The sequence below is a fragment of the Artemia sp. Qi Xiang Cuo genome, chromosome 16, assembly GCF_049724085.1.
Source record: "Artemia sp. Qi Xiang Cuo chromosome 16, ASM4972408v1, whole genome shotgun sequence".
In the NCBI taxonomy this organism is placed as follows: domain Eukaryota; kingdom Metazoa; phylum Arthropoda; class Branchiopoda; order Anostraca; family Artemiidae; genus Artemia; species Artemia sp. Qi Xiang Cuo.
The window spans coordinates 20,378,381-20,395,644 of NC_142809.1; the positions used below are offsets into that span (position 1 = coordinate 20,378,381).

The 17,264-nt window shown below is 34.1% G+C and overlaps 1 protein-coding gene across 3 annotated transcripts in view; it reads right to left on the reverse strand.

The window, feature by feature from the left end:
- The window catches only part of LOC148942667 (inactive phospholipase C-like protein 1), a 440,344-nt gene that overhangs the window by 18,397 nt on the left and 404,683 nt on the right, over positions 1-17,264 (reverse strand). For all 3 annotated transcript variants that reach the window (XR_016143118.1, XM_089102764.1, XM_089102765.1), the window contains exons 17-18: positions 7,342-7,428; positions 2,554-2,739 (exon numbers count right to left, since the gene is read on the reverse strand). Coding sequence is in view for 2 of the 3 variants with exons in the window: in XM_089102764.1 (XP_088958890.1) it covers positions 2,554-2,739; positions 7,342-7,428 (273 nt within the window). In the remaining variant the exon portion in view is untranslated. The remainder of the gene's footprint in view (positions 1-2,553; positions 2,740-7,341; positions 7,429-17,264) is intronic.

The window sequence follows — 17,264 nt, forward strand, 5'->3', positions numbered from 1 at the left end:
AATAGATATTTGAAGTGGCTTGGCTCAATTCTAGTTTAATTTGGTCTAATATGCAGTTCTAATCATACTCCCAAGGAAAAAAAAATATGAAGGCATGGTAAAAAAAAGATTTTGCAGGTCAATGGCACCTATTTAAAAAAAAAAATACATACAAGATATGCAACAATCATCATAAGATATAAAAAACTAAAAATAAATAATATATGGACCTAAATGAGGCGAAACAACTCAAAAGGAATACTAAAAATTCCAAATAAAATAGAGCATAAAGCTCCTCTTTTGTATGATTAAATTGGCAATATTTAATTGACACCATCAGCTGGAAGAAGCACTGAAGACGGCTAATATTTATACTGTTATTTATCACTTTGTCTATTATTTGTGTTAATTAATTATCTCTTAGTGTTAATTATCTCTTTGTCTATTATTAAAAAGTAAACTAAATAAGTTATTTTGGGACTAGTTTCCGTCAGTTACTAAACAATAAGCAGGAAGTGTGGTGAAAGCTATTGAAAGTTATTTATCCAGATCGAATAAGACCTTTGGCAGTTTAAACCTGTCCCTTAGAGGACTAACTGTCACGCTTTATTTGAGCTAATTGTTGACACATCTGAGAAACACTCAATTACAGCTCCGGCTTGAATAGATTAATTCTAAGCAACAGAAATAGCAATTTTGAAGTGGCTTGGCTCAATTCTAGTTTAATTTGGTCTAATATGCAGATCTAATCATACTCCCAAGAAAAAAAACATGTTAAATCAAATTGCCAAACATGAAGACCTGAGGGTAAGTCTATAATCAGTTCAATATGAGAATATGCCATAGCTTTTTGCGTTATGATCTGTTGATATTCAAGTAGGCAAAGTTCCTGAAGTTAAAAAAGTCTGACGAATCAAAAATATTTTCGTATAGAATTTTGGCCAGAATTCTAGCATGTAAAATAAATCTCATCAAATGTTACTAATTTTCAGAGTTTTAGTATATAAAAGGACCAATATAAAATGTATGTACAGAGAAAATTTGCTTTTTCATCAAACAAGAGCTTGAATCTTATTTATATTTTGCTGGGGTTATTTTAACATATATCAAGGATTTTTAAATCGAATCCCTGTAAAGTTATTAACAAAGTTATTAACATAGTTATTAACATAGGTGTTTTAATCGTTTACAATATGATACAAGGAGACGGCCTTAATACAACTCTTTGTTCCAGATGATTTCTCAAAGGAAATTTTTAAGTTAGCAGGCTAGTCAGCAGGAGGGTACGAAGTTAAGGGTTAAGTTAAGAGTTACGAACGTTATGATTTTATAATGTCTTTTTCATAGGTAGATCTTACTGTCCGAAAAATGAGCTGAACCACATGAAATGCCTCCTACTTTACTGTCTCAGGGGTAATCTTTAGTAAAAAAAAAAAGAAAATATTGACTGCCCGGGAAAGTCCCATTGCAAAGCTCAAAGTCTCCTCAAAAGTAAAAAAAAAGTGTGAGGATGTAAATGTGTGAGGATGCCATGACATCCCTCACACATATACCTAAATTTGGCTTTATACCATCCAGGGGCGGATCCAGCATTTTTGTAGGGGGGGGGGCAAAATAGGTTGATCCAATAAACTCATGTTAGGAGCAAGTTTAATTAACGCAAATTTGCGTTAATTCAGTAAATTACACTACTTTAGAGTGCATTAGGGGGGGGGGGTACGTGCCCCTCTCGCCCCCTGGATCTGCCACTGACACCAGTAAGACACTCAGTATGTCTGATAGTATATTATATAGTTCTGGAAGATTATGAAAATGTTGGATAAGGCTGTGTTTTGTAACAATTTTGTAATGCAGCAGGCAAGACAGATAACTCAGTATAATTTTTTGCTAGTGGATAACTGAAGCTCAATTAAGGAGCAATGGTAAAATTTTCTTCTTTCGTTGATTTTAAAAAAGACATAGCTGTGCAGAAAAATAACATGCCAAAGCTAGCACAGGAAACATAAACCTTGATTAAGCAGATTGTTTGCAGTTTTATTTTATTCTCTTTTCCTTCTTCTTCTTTCCTTTAAAGTGGACTAAATGTGCATTCTAATGGTACTTGACACAAAATTAAGTAAAAATTTGACTGAAGAAATAGGAAACTTAGTTCTAAAATGGAAGCTAGCTTTATTTACTGTTTCTTGAAGCAAATATTATTTACGGCTTTATATGTTATAGTTTTCCAAATTTTAGTATTAGTTAAGATTTGTTCTTGTTGAGACACTCTTAACAAGCTAACTAATAGTAAGTAGAAAGCAGAATAAAAAAAAACCCACTGAAATCCATGGGCGTGTCCAAATTTTTTTTCGGAGGTTGGGGTGTTTTTTCAAGGGGTAAGGTACAACTTTCTTGAAAAAAAACACATCAAAAATTTGTTTATATGCATTCTTGTTGCGCTTTTTTACAAATTGGACAAAAATTTGAGGAGGAGAGCTCAAACCCTATACCCCACCCCCCCCCTGGACACAGCCTTACTGACATTGCCAGAATGTCAGTGGTACCAAACAAGCAAAAACAAAAGGAATCACTCACTCCATTTTCTTCTGTCAAAGAAAATCCTTGAACCTCGGTACTTGCTGATAGTCGTTGTAGAAGAACCCTCAGGCATTGTTTTACATTTGATGTTTCATTTAAGCCACATTCAAGCCGAAATTCTTCCATTGCTCGATCTGCATCAACTCTGGCTCTTTTTGCTTCAAAAAGTGATGGAAGCATGCCCTAAAACACATTGTTTAAATTGTAAAAGAGTTATTTATCTTCAAATGCTTCAAACTCCTGTTTGTCTGTTCAATCAAACAGCTCGTAGTAAAAAGATCGTTCTAATAGTAACTGATACCCTAAAGAAAATAGCTTAAACATAAATACACACAACAAAAAGTTTGGATTATCATGATTATTTTGGGTACAAAATTAATTAAGTTTGAAGCTATCCGGTAAAAGTTCAGAACCAGAGAATACTTACCAATAGATACATCAAAAGAATCGAATTTTTATTCTAATTTCAAGTATATAAGTTTCTTCAAGTTTAGTCTTCTCCATCAAAAGTTACGAGCCTTAGGAAATTTGCCTTATTTTTGAAAAAAGGGGGAAACACCCCATTAAAGTAATAGAATCTTAATGAAAATCACACCATCAGATTCTGTGTATCACAGAACTCTACTGTACTCTACTACAAGCTCCTATCTGCAAAAGTGTAGAATTTTGTATTTTTACCAGAAGAAATATCACGGATGCGTGTTTATTTATTTTTTCCCAGGGGTGATCGCATCGACCCAGTGGTCCTAGAATATCGCGAGAGGGCTCACTCGAATGGAAATTAAAAGTTCTAGTGCACTTTTAAGTGACCAAAAAAATTGGGGGGCAACTAGGCCATGTCCCACGCTTTTTTCCCAAATTCACCCGATCAAAATTTTGAGACAGTAATTTTTTTCAGCATAGTCAAACAATTTTACAGCTAGGTCTTTAAAGATGACTTTATCCCCACAGCCCCCGGGCGAAGGGCTGCAAGTTATGAACTTTGCCCATTGTTTACTCATAGTATTGGGTAATGGGAAGTATACAGACGTTTTAAGGGTATTATCTCCGGTGGTAGGGGGGAGGGTCAAGGAGAGGTGGTTACATGGGAGGATCTTTCCACGGAGGAATTTTCAATAGGGGAAGGGAATTTTCTGTGAAGGGAATTTTCTATGAAGGGGATGCTGAATTTCCAATTATTATTTAAAAAACGACCAGAAATTACAAAAAAACAAGTTTTTCAATTGAAAGTAAGGAATAACATTAAAACTTAAAACGAACAGAAATTATTACGTATATGAGGGGGTTCGCTCCCTAGTCAATACCTCCCTCTTTTTCTTGTACTTTCAAAAGAGCTATTTATTCTAATTAAACGGCCTATGTGAATCAGGGGTTATTCTTAAAGAATTGGAACAAAATTTAAACTTTAGCGTAAAGAGCGAGGTATTGAGGAGGGGGCGAACCCTTTCATATACGTAATAATTTCTGTTCGTTTTAAGTTTTAATGTTACTCCTTACTTTCAGTTGAAAAAACTTTTTTTTATTTAATCAAGTACACAAAAAGATTGTGTCAGATCAAAGAAGCGTGTTCTGTCACTTTATGGTGCAAAAATATAAATAAGTCGGCCAAAAGAGTGACAAAAAGCTATCTTGTGGAAATTTTGAGACAATTAATTTAAAAGTGTTAGAAAACTGTATATTGATCATTTCTGTTTCAGAAACACTATCACCGCGCAGTGGGCATTCATTCCCAAAGATAAACGTAGTCCACACAAAATAATCGGTTACTATAGATATCTAAGCTTCATTTTAAGAAGTTGATTCATTTGAGGCTTGATAAAATCGTATTTGATCCTGTACCATTACGCGTCAGCTATTATGGAGCAGGGGTGGTGGATCTTTGGATAGATGGATGGAAGAATGCCTGCCGAATAATCCCTGAATGGGGGTTTAATAAAAATAAGAACAACATAACTAGGGGGGTCATTTAAATTGGAACAACATCCCAAAAATAGAATTTCAACAGACAAAGTCAAAACAAAAATTTTTATAAGAAAATATTTAAAACTGATAGTTTCCAAATTCAAATTCAACATAAAATTTTTTTATGTACAGTGATGTGCAGAAATTCATCAGATATTCGGCGGGAAGGGGCTAGTACAAATTTTGTGTGTATGGAGTACCTGAAATGTCTAATAGCGCATTTTAGGCCCAAATTTTCCAAATATACACAAGAAACCAGTCGGTCATATTAAGGGGAGATTCAGGCCCACTGGTTCTCCTTCATTTAGAAGTATATACTTGCACTGTGCTCGTGATAAGGGAGCTGAGGGAGCAACAGATCTTACTTTGTTCCATAACTGTAGTCTTAATAAAAACCGTGGTATTTAAATCAAAGCACTGAGAAATAAAATTTAACCTTAAAATAAATAACAGGGGCAGCCACCTTCAGATTTGAGGATAACTTATTATATTATATAAGGCAAATGCAATTAAATGAATGATTAATTCTCAAAACATTTGTTAACCAATATTCCAGCTTTCACGTAAATGGTAGAGGTTCACAGGAGCAGGGGGGGGGCTACACCCACTCAAGTTTATGGCAAACCTGTGTTTATTATCAATAGAAGATAAATATTGATTTTCTGACAATTTTAAATGCCAGAAAAGATTGTCGTTAAAACCTGGAACCAGACCTGGCATAATATGTTCAGTATTTTCTAAGATACATGTTTTCAATGGATAGGACATGTTTTTGCCGTCAGAAACTTAACTTCCAGCATTCAATAGAAGAGAGGAAGATGGACATCGTGTTATAGTCAGGAGGCGAAGCTTCAAGCAAACAGACTGTGTACTATCACCATATTTGTTTCAAGTTGCAAAAATCCGATGCTGCTTGTCCGATCCTCCTCCTCTTAATGTCGTTGGCTATATTACCATAATATATGATCCAACTCCCGAGATAATTTAATTCTTTGGACTACTTAATTGCCTTAACTTTACATTTTAGTATCAGCAGAGAGTCAGACGTGGTCATGTTCTTTGTCTTTCTGACTTTCCCTGTAAATCTTTCTTTCTCGGTCTTTTCATCTATAGCGTCAAGGAACAGCAATATTCACTGTTCTACATCTTCGAGATGAAAAAAAATATCCGCAAAGTCCAGATCAGAGATTCTTCGGCTGCTAAACTTCAGTCCAAAACCCGAAGAGTGCCGCAGAATACTTACCATTATAATGATAAACATGAAGAGGGATAGAATACGTCCCTGTTTGACACCAAACATTATCCTGCGGAGACGCAAGTCTTCATTTTCTGCGCGGACGGAGTATTCATAATTTTTGTTGAGTGTGATTATCATTAAAGTACTTTATAACATTCCAAATCTCTCATGTAGTGTCTCGGTCAACAAAATCGAACTCCTTTTCAAAATTAATAAAGACCATCATTAAGTCAGATCTAGTTTTAATTGTAGTAAGGCATCCTTACCTTGGCAACAAAAAAATCATCCTTGATGAGGTGACAGCTAGTGATCAAACGACTTCGAACTGTATTGGAAAAAAGTGTTATCGAATGAAAATATAATGAGCACCGTTGATTTATCCTATGTATACAGATCTCCCTGCTCTTCACGCGGATGTTTTACAGTTAAGAATGATGAGATAGGAAAATAACATTTCGTATTTGCGAGTCATTTCTTCACTGCTTGTCTTTTAAAACATTTGAACTGAAAATTATATTATTATTGAGCCATATTTTAACATTAATAGAAAGAGTAGGCAGTTGAGGACGGGCCCTCGCATGTACACGATAAGTTACGTCCGTTCCCATTCTAAATTAAAAGTTCCCTTTTATTTGAAAAACAATTACTTATTTTGATTTCATGTTGGGATGCAGTAGCAAGGAGAAAAAAAAATTAAAGACTATAATATACGGAATACTCCGAAAGCAGTTAAAGAGTTCTGCAACTTCGGGCGTAAAGAAAGCATTTCTGGGACATGAGAACATCTTGTTCCAATGGCTTGGTCATTCTAAGTTAAAGATAATGCTTTACTGCGATTACAGATATATCGTCGTGCCAAACCGAAGGGGGCGTCTAATTTTATACGAGAGCTGGAGTAGGCTTTTTAAGCTTATAGCGAAAAATAGTTCTCCGTTGATATCTTGATTGAAAAAAGGCAGAAAAAAAAAACAACCGAGTTTTATATGATAAGTAAAATTCAGAGTTTTGTTTTACCTCGAAGCACTGAAATTTTTTGAGCCATGTGATGGCATAGTGGACTGATCTCTGCTTGGTAATACGGGAATCCGGTTCGATCCCAGGTGCTACAGGGCCTGGAATTCCATAGAGACTTTGTATTAACGTCTGCAAAACATGAAACAAGAAAAAGGAGATTTTTTTTTCTCTGAAGATAGTCAGCACCTCTGGTCTATGCTATCAACATTGATAATGTTGAGGCTGATGCGTAAAAAGAAGAGAAAAAACACAACTAGCTAAAAGAAGAAAAAAACATCAATTTATAATTGGGTTTAATTGTGTTTAAACACAGCAATACGCCAAACCACAAAATTTATTAATAATTCTGAAGAAATAACAAAATGAATCTCCCTTGTATTGCTTCTGGGACAAAAAAATTCAATGGGAAACTGTAAAATTGTTTCTTTTAAAAAAGTAGATGGCAATTCTTAAAATTTGTAATTTGGCTCATCATGGTTAGCTGTATAGAAAATTCATCTTCATGACTATTGTCTTAACTCTCAGCACAAATGAAAAAGCAAAACTACTAAGTCAATATATGAAAAGCCAACCTTAAACATTTCATCCAATTGTTTTACACCAACTTGTTTGATGTCCGAGTGTCGTTTGTTCCTGGTGAATAACGTTCTAGGCAATTTCTAAAAAAGTAAAATAATTTCAAAATTATCCTGTCAATGTGCCCTGATAGGAAAAAAAAAACAATTATTCAATTTCAAGTCATCTTCATCACATAGAAACAGAGATATGAACAGGAGATGAACTTTATGTCAGTCCTGAAATTATCCGTCACTAAATTTTCCTTTTTGGTAATTCAGTGGTTAAAGGCCTCACTTTACAAGTTTATTTTATGTTACATCAAAGCAAGGTGTATTTCCTGAGTGGAAATTATTAATGGGGGGGGGGTGAAGATTGGCTGGGATGAATAAAATCAAGTCAGAATTTATATCAAGGGGAATCGGTTAAACTCACCAAAACCCTAAAACTAGGTGAATTATAAGGAAAGTACTGGTCAAAAAAGAATAATCATAAAAAATCAACAGAAGGTTAGGCATAAAGAACCCCCAGGTCCATTCCAGTTTACTTTTATATGCAAATGATGTGAAAGAATCCCACCGCCCTCAATTCTTCAAAATGACTTTTCTAGGGTAAAGAATCACTCCAAAATTTGTTACATGTTGCAACCTTGGCTTCAAGGCCTATTATCCTTGACCTTTATTTTGTTACAGACTGGACAGAAGTACGACTTTTCAAGCTAGAATGAATGCATTTCTTCAACATGAGCAAATATTACGCAAGCATTCGTACAAATAATTTTGTTGCGGGAGCAACACTTTGGCTTGTCCTTTTTTTTCTCTTCTGTCATCGATTTCTCAAACTTTTATTGTGAGAAAGTCGCAAGGGTTAAGCCCTCGCAATTTTATAGAAAATTTGGACCTTTAGCTGGATTAGTGAACATAGCCTAATATATGCTGGAAAGTCGTATAAAATTCTCTCATAGATAAAACTGTGGATTTTGTTTATCCTTGAGCCAGAGTGAATAGAGTGCGTGCTAAAATGGGGTTTTATAGTCCATGTCAAAGAATAGTATCTGAAGTCACCTAGCTTTTGCTCTCGAGCCTTTTAAGTAGAAATTTATTCTGGGAAAGGCAAGTAAGCAGATGTTTAAGGGTTACAATGGTTTCCTGTCCCTATCATTGAATATTTTCTTAGAATAACAAGTAGAAGAATTGGACACATAAAAAAATGATATTTTCCTGTGGAATTTATCATGTGCTGTTAAAAACCTATTACGTTTGCAAATTTGCTAAAATACTAAGCAGGCAAGAAACAGCATTAAAATTATATTAATATCCCTGTTAAGATCCTTAGATCCTTGTTAATAAGTCCCATAATTGTGCGACAAAAATATAAATTGGAGATTCAAACAGGAAAAATTTTTACGGTCTAAAAAGTGCTACCACCTACTTTGCCAGTTGTCTCTGTTTTTGATCTAGTTTTGGAAAAGGAAAATTGAGTCTTATGATTATTATTTTCTGTGTTTTCGAGCGAGGTAAAGGAATGTATCGCATGTGCCTTCAAAACTTTAAAGGTTCTCTCATTGCTAAGGGAGCTGGAGAATTCCCTTTGCCCTTTACTTCTTAGTGATGTGTAAAAAGTAAATCCCTGGCTCCTGTGTCCACCCCCTTTCATCCTAACTTTTTGCCACAAAGATGGTCATTTCATAGCACTTAACCACGTGACGTTCAATAACCTGAGAAGAAAAAATACCAAGGTGTTTTTATGCAATAATTTTGAAGGTGAAGCCGATTAAAGCTAACTGTTACACTTCACATTGTTTTCGCAACGTACATATAGTTCAATTTATTTCCTGATCAAAGTTATTCTGTTTCTTATAAGGAAAATTATTTCAGCATCGTTTTCAACGTTTGTCATGTAACGATGTATTTCAAGTCGCATCTAGGGCTGTAGTAAACTTCATATCTCTTTTAATAAGGTTGGCAGTTATTCCTGATATCTGCAGCACAATTAAATATATAAAATTTTGAACACGACCAGATTACTTTGAATTTTTCCTCTTTGGCATTATAGTAAAAGGCAAAAGGAGCATGTGACCTTCACACCTTTGTACTTTTTTAAACTCCCAATTGTTTTTTCTGTTTTGAAACTGAAATATGATTGAGCAGCAACTACCATTCTTTACGACGATTTTATCAACGCTTCATACCAATATGAAGTTGTAAACAAGTGGTAATGTTACACTGACTAGATGTAAAAATAAAAATCAGATGGCAAATAACTAAAAAAATTCACAGCAATTGTACAAGTTTTAAGAAGGGCAGAGAACTTTCAATAAAGAACTCCGTTAAGCAGTTTCCTGTGTAAAACAAAAATAAGAAAAAAGGACAGAGAAAGGAAAGTATATAAAAACCACGAGAAGCTGAAATGATCTTTTTAAGTCAGGTCCCATTACCTTTCACTTTTGTATTCCAGAGTTTTTTTGTTTCGTTTTTTTTTTGTTTCAATTTTCTAGGCTCCTTTGTTTTTATCTCTTCTTTGTATCGCTCATCTTTTTTCTCAATCATTTTTTTTTTTAAACGAAAACGACTCAGTTGAGTTTTTTTCCCCAAAAACAGATCTTTTTTTAAAGTTTTGACTAGCAGTAGATATTTTCTTATTTTTATTCCTTTTAATTTGTTTGGTTTAAAATTATTTAAATGTTTCAAAAAAAATCTCAGTGAAACCCGCCTTCATGAAGGAACTCTGGGCCAAAATTTTTATTGTGCCTTGTCGTTTTTCGGTATTTTCAGCCTAGAATTCAAAACAGAAACCCATAGACTTGGAGAGTGTAGACGTAGTCGGCATGTTGGTGACGAGGTGTATCTTGAACCGTGAATTAAAATACGAAAAATTCTTCGCTCTTTCTATGGGAAGAGTAATAAGGAATTACATACAATGTATGACCACAAAAATTGTTGTAGAAGCTTTTGTATTTTTTGGAAAAAAGTTTCTCAGCTTGTTTTCTTTAAGAGCCACTTAAAAAACGATGTTCAGGAAGCAGCTTACATTTTGAAGAGTTCAATCATTTTTAGCCATTTTAAGCATACAAGATCAATCGTTTCTCGGCGTTGCTTTGTGTAACCACTTTCATTAGATGGTGATTAAGAAAAAGTATTTTTGTCATATTTATCGAAAGATGCGGTGGCGCGTCCAATAGGCAAACTAGGCGGCCGCGTAGGGCGGCAGCCTGGGGAGGGCGGTAAAAATGGAAACTAAAAAAAATTGATTTCAGAATATCAATATTAACTTGATTCAAGTTTTACAGGTCAACTTACTGATTCATCATAGGCAGCGCGCTAGCGCTGCCTAAGTAAAGAACAATGTGGGCACAATGTGTTTTTTTCTTCAGCCGGGCAGTTCGTATCGAAGGAGTTGTCGTAGAAACTTTGAAAAGGGCTCATTCGATTGAAAACTGGAGTGGCTAGTGCCCTTTTTAATAGATGAAAGTGATTGGAGGGCAGCACCAGCCCCCCCACGACCATCATTCCCCCAAACACATCCAATCAAAATTTTGAGATAGCCATGTTGTTCAGCGTAGTTGATTTTCAGATAGAAAATATATTTTTGAGGAGGACACTCCCCCACAACCCTCGGGGCAAGGGTTTCAATTTAGGCCTTGAGGGCATATAAGAACGATGTTGGCACAATGTATTATGTATTATTTTGTTCCTTCAGAACAGGGCACTTCATATGGAAGGGGTCGTCGTAGAAACTTCAAAAGGGGCTCATTCAATTGGAAATTGAGAGCTCTAGTGCCCTTTTTAATAGTCGAAAGTGATTGGAGGGCAACTAGCCCCCCCCCCACGCCAATCATTCCCCCAAACACATCCAATCAAAATTTTGAGATAGCCATTTTGTTCAAAGTAGTTGATTTACACATAGAAAATATGTTTTTGAGGAGGACACTCCCCCACAACCCTCAGGACAAGGGTTTTAAGTTATGCCCTAGGGGTATATAAAGTTTTTATAGAAGGCGTTGTCGTAGAAACTTCAAAAAAGGCTAGTTCGATTGGAAATTCAAAGGGCTAGTGCCCTTTTTAATAGTCGAAAGCGATTGGAGGGCAACTAGCCCCCCCCCACGCCCATCATTCCCCAAACACATCCAATCAAAATTTTGAAATAGCCATTTTGTTCAGCGTAGTTGATTTTCAGATAGAAAATATGTTGTTGAGGAGGACACTCCCCCAGAACCCTCGGGGCAAGGGTTTTAAGTTGTGCTCTGAGATCATATAAGTTTTTTATAGAAGGTGTTGTCGTAAAAACTTCAAAACAGGCTCATTCGATTGGAAATTCGAAGGGCTAGTACATTTTTTAATAGTCGAAAGTGATTGGAGGGCAACTAGCACCCCCACGCCCATCATTCCACCAAATACATCCAGTCGAAACTTTGAGATAGCCATTTTGTTCAGCGTACTTGATTTCCAGATAGAAAGTATTTTTTTGAGGAGGACAGTCCCCCACATGCCTCAGGGCAAGGGTTTTAAGGTATGCCCTGGGGGCATATAAGGTTTTTCTATAGAAGGTGTTGTCGTAGAAACTTCAAAACAGGCTCATTCGATTGGAAATTTAAAGGGCTAGTACCCTTTTCATAGTCGAAAATGATTGGAGGCAACCAGTCCCCCCACGCCCATCATTCCTCTAAACTCATCCAATCAAAATTTTGAGATAACCGTTTTGTTCAGCGTAGTTGATTGCTCATCGTTGCGTTGAATTTAGGTTGGACTGGTTATAGATGGCAGCACACCCACGCAGACACACAGTCATAGTGAGAAAGACATATAAAAAGTTGGGTTAATTTAGGTTCACTTAGAGTGGTGCACCACACACAGTCATAGTGAGAGAGACATGCAAAAAGTTGGGTTAATTTAGGTTCACTTTTTGCATGTCTCTCTCAATGTGACTGTGTGTCTGAGCGGGTGTACTGCCATCTATAACCGGTCTAACCTAAATTCAACGTAACGATGCATAAAGTCAAAAAGAATAGAACTTGGATTTTTTGAATGTTATCTGATGTATCCGATAAAGACGTTGAAAACGGATTTATTCACTCTAATACTTAGATTTTGTCAATTTTATCCGATATGTCTTACAAAAGATGTTGATAAGAAAATTTGTTCACTCTGACACTTAGATTTTGTCAATTTTACCCTATGTAACCAGAAAAGGATGTTGATATATATTTTAATCACTCAGATTCTTAGATTCTGATAAAGTTATCCAACGTTTTCAGAAAAGGATGTTTATAAAGAATTTATTCACTCTGACACTTAGATTTTGTCAATGTTATCCTATGTATGCGACAAATGATGTTGATATAGAATTTAATCATTCTGATACTTAGATTTTGTCAATTTTATCCGACGTATCCGACAAAAGATGTTGATAAAAAATTTATTCATTCTAATACATAGATTTTGTCAATGTTATCTGACATATCTGGCAAATGATGTCTATAAAAAAAATGTTAATAAAGAATTTATTCACTCTGATACTTAGATTTTGTCAATGTTATTAAACGTATCTGTCCAAAGACATTGATAACGAATTTATTCACGCTGATATTTGGATTTTCTCAATTTTATCAAGTGTATCTGACGAATGTCGATGATAATGCATTTATTGGCTCTGATACTTACATTTTGCGAATGTTATCCAATGTATCCAACAAAGGAAGTTTATAAAGAATTTATTCACTTTGATACTTAGATTTGGACAATATTATTCGATATATCTGACAAAAGATGCTGATAAGGAATTTATTCAATCTGATACTTAGATTTTGTCAATTATATTTAGATAACTGATGTATCCCGCACAGAACGTTGATAAAGAGTTTATTCGCTACGATACATAGATTTTGTCAATTTTATCCGACATATCCGACAAAGGATGTTGATAAAGCATTTATTCATTCTGATACTTAGATTTTGTAAATTTTATACGTTATATCTGACAAAGATGTTGATAAAAAATTTATTCTCTCTGATACTTAGATTTTGTGAATGTTATTCACTCTGATACTTAGATTTCGTCAATGTTATCCGACATATCTGACAAAAGATGTCGATAAAGAACCCAAATTTTTGCATGTCTCTCTCACTATGACTGCGTGTCTGAGCGGGTTTGCTGTCATCTGTAACCGGTCTAACCTAAATCCAACGTAACGCTGTATAAAGTCAAAATAAATAGAACTTGGATTTTATGAATGTTATCTGATGTATCTGATAACGACGTTGAAAACGAATTTATTCACTCTGATACTTAGATTTTGTCAATTTTATCCGATGTATCTGACAAAAGATGTTGATAAAAAATATATTCACTCTGACACATAGATTTTGTCAATTTTAACCTATGAATTCGAGAAAAGGATGCTGATATAGAATTTAATCACTCTGATTCTTAGATTTTGATAATGTTATCAAACGTATTCAGAAAAGGATGTTGACAAAGAATTTATTCACTCTGACACTTAGATTTTGTCAATGTTATCCTATGTGTCCGACAAAAAATGTTGATATAGAATTTAAGCAATCTGATACTTAGATTTTGTCAATTTTATCCGACATATCCGACAAAAGATGTTGATAAACAGTTCATTCATTCTAATATGTAGATTTTGTCAATGTTATCCGACATATCTGACAAACGATGTCTATAAAAAAATGTTAATAAAGAATTTATTCACTCTGATACTTAGATTTTGTCAATGTTATTAAACATATCTGTCAAAAGACATTGATAACGAATTTATTCACGCTAATACTTGGATTTTCTCAATTTTATCAAGCGTATCTGACAAATGTCGATGATCACGAATTTATTGGCTCTCATACATACATTTTGTGAATGTTATCCGATGTATCCAACCAAAGAAGTTGATAAAGAATTTATTCACTCTGATACTTAGATTTCGTCAATGTTATCCAACATATCTGACAAAAGATGTCGATAAAGAACCCAAAATTTTGCATGTCTCTCTCACTATGACTGCGTGTCTGAGCGGGTTTGCTGCCATCTATAACCAGTCTAACCTAAATTCAACGTAACGCTGTATAAAGTCAATAGTATCAATCCTGATACTTGGATTTTCTCAATTTTATCAAACGTATCTGACAAATGATGATGATAATGGATTTATTCGCTCTAATACTTAGATTTTGTGAATGTTATCCGATGTATCCAACAAAAGAAGTGAATAAAGTATTTATTCACTCTGATGCTTAGATTTTGATAATGTTATCTGACATATCTGACAAATGATGCTGATAAAGCATTTATTCATTCTGATACTTATATTTTGTCAATTTTATCAGACATATCTGACAAAGGATGTTGATAAAGCATTTATTCATTCTGATACTTAGATTTTGCATATTTTATACGTTATATCTGACAAAGATGTTGATAAAAATGTTATTGTCTCTGATACTTAGATTTTGTGAATATTATCCTATGTATCAAACGAAAGAAGTTGATAAAGCATTTATTCACTCTGATACTTAGATTTTGTCAATTTTTTCCTATGTATCCGAGAAAAGGATGTTGATATAAAATTTAATCACTCTGATTCTTAGATTTTGATAATGTTATCAAATGTATTCAGAAGCGGATGTTGAAATAGAATTTATTCACTCTGACACTTTGATTTTTTCAATGTTATCCTATGTATCCGAGAAATGATGTTGATATAGAATTTAATCATTCTGATACTTAGATTTTGTCAATTTTATCTGACGTATCCGGAACTAGATGTTGGTAAATAATTTATTAATTCTAATACATAGATTTCGTCAATGTTATCCGATGTATTCGACAAATTCATTCGAAAAAAATGTCAATAAAGAATTTATTCACTCTGATGCTTTGATTTTCTCAATGTTATTAAACGTATCTTTCAAAAGACATTGATAACGAACTTATTCACTCTGATACTTGGATTTTTTCAATTTATCAAGCGTATTTTACAAATAACGATGATAATGAATTTATTGGCTCTCATACTTAGGTTTTATGAATGTTATCCGAAGTATCCAACAAAAGAAGATTGATAAAGTATTTATTCAATCTGATGCTTAGATTTTGTCAATTTTATCCGATGTATCTGATAAAGATGTGGATAGAAAAAATTTATTCACTCTGACACTTAGATTTTGTCAATGTTACCCTTTGTATCTGACAACAGATGTTGACACAGAATTTCATCACTCTGACACTTAAGTTTTGATAATGTTAACCGACATATCAGGCAAAGAATCTATTCAGACATGTTGATAAAACATCTATTCGCTCTGATACTTAGATTCTATCAGTTTTATCCTGACCTATCCGACAAAGGGTGTTGATAAAGAATTTATTCATTATGATACTTAGATTTTCTCCATGATAACCTATCTATCCGATATATGATGTATGCAAATTCCTTTTATTACATCCCCGATGTTTCAATAGACACTCTAAACGTTTTTGATATGGTAGCATACTCTAAAAATAATGAACATATAACAATGTAATGCATAATATATTTTTAATGAAATAATGTCATGTAGGATATTAATACAAAAAATATATTATTATTCATTATTAATATCAATGAACAACTTTGGACATTTTGAATCTGTTCCATAAAATGGTTCACCATGTTCTCTCTTGATATTGTATCGTATTGTCTTCGCTTAGTTCGTAATCAGTAGAATAGTCATTAATCCATTTTGAGTCATACACAATTTTTGCGGGGGGGGGGGGGGGTCATCCACATTTTAAATATGCATTTCATCTTTGCTATTATTTGTTTCATTGACTGTTTGATCAATGATGGCAGTAACGTTTCCTGGCACTTTGTTTTTCATCGATTCATCTTTATGTTCCTTAGTGATATTTTCTACCAATGCCCTTTTTATTTTTCCGGCAATTTCACTGTCTATTACCATATTATTTTTACACAGGTAACAGTTCCGGCACGTAGACAAGATATGGCTTATGATATTAGTGGAGGAGTACGCCTGTCTTCTTTTGACCTTCCATTGAATGCTTATACCCGAAAGCTGACGATATGATGTATCAGTTGGTAATGTGTTACCTGCAAGAGCATCAAGGAGTTGTCCTCTATCATCAACGAAAATTTTTATACTTGCATTCTCTTTAATTTTAATCATCTTAAGAAAGTTCCATATCACATATCTAACAATATCGGAATTGAATTTTTTATGTACTCCAAAGGTACTTAATTCCTTGCTGCCTGTACAATGCACGTATACTTTTCCGATAATGCTACCACTTGTACTTGTTTAATAGTTCAAATACTTCTCCTTGTCAGCTTTCAATGCTACAATAACACTATCATGTGAACACACTTTCGTAAAATGCTTCATCTTTACTTTTTTAAGGATATGAGTTATGTGCTTATATTTCCACTGCTTAAAAAATTCTGATTTAATTCATGCAGTAAACTAGGTAGTGTCGATAATCCACCATAGAGTACCAGTAGGAAAGCCGCGTCATGTCTCTGAGGAAGCATAGAGTACAATTGGAAGAGCCGCAAGCGTAACTCTTGACATTTTAAGACACGTAAAAAAAAGTTGAATAATTTCTAAGTCCAAAAAAATTCAGTCCAAAAAAAGGTGCTAATATAAATATTATTTTTATAATAGTATAAGAGTATCGACTGATATTCCTGCATTATTTTCATTTTGCGTTTGAGACACATTAAATTTGAATTTTTTTATGTTTTAAGTATCTTTTATGTCATTCTAAGACATGTAAAAAAAGTTGAAAAAAAACATGTTAAAAAAAAGTTCAAAAAAAAAACTTCAAAAAAAGTTAAAAAATGGGGGAGGGGGCCAAAAAATTGGAGGGAGGGGGCCCTTGGAGTTTGGGGATAGGAGAACTTTGGAGGTTGAAGTCCTTGGTGGTTTGG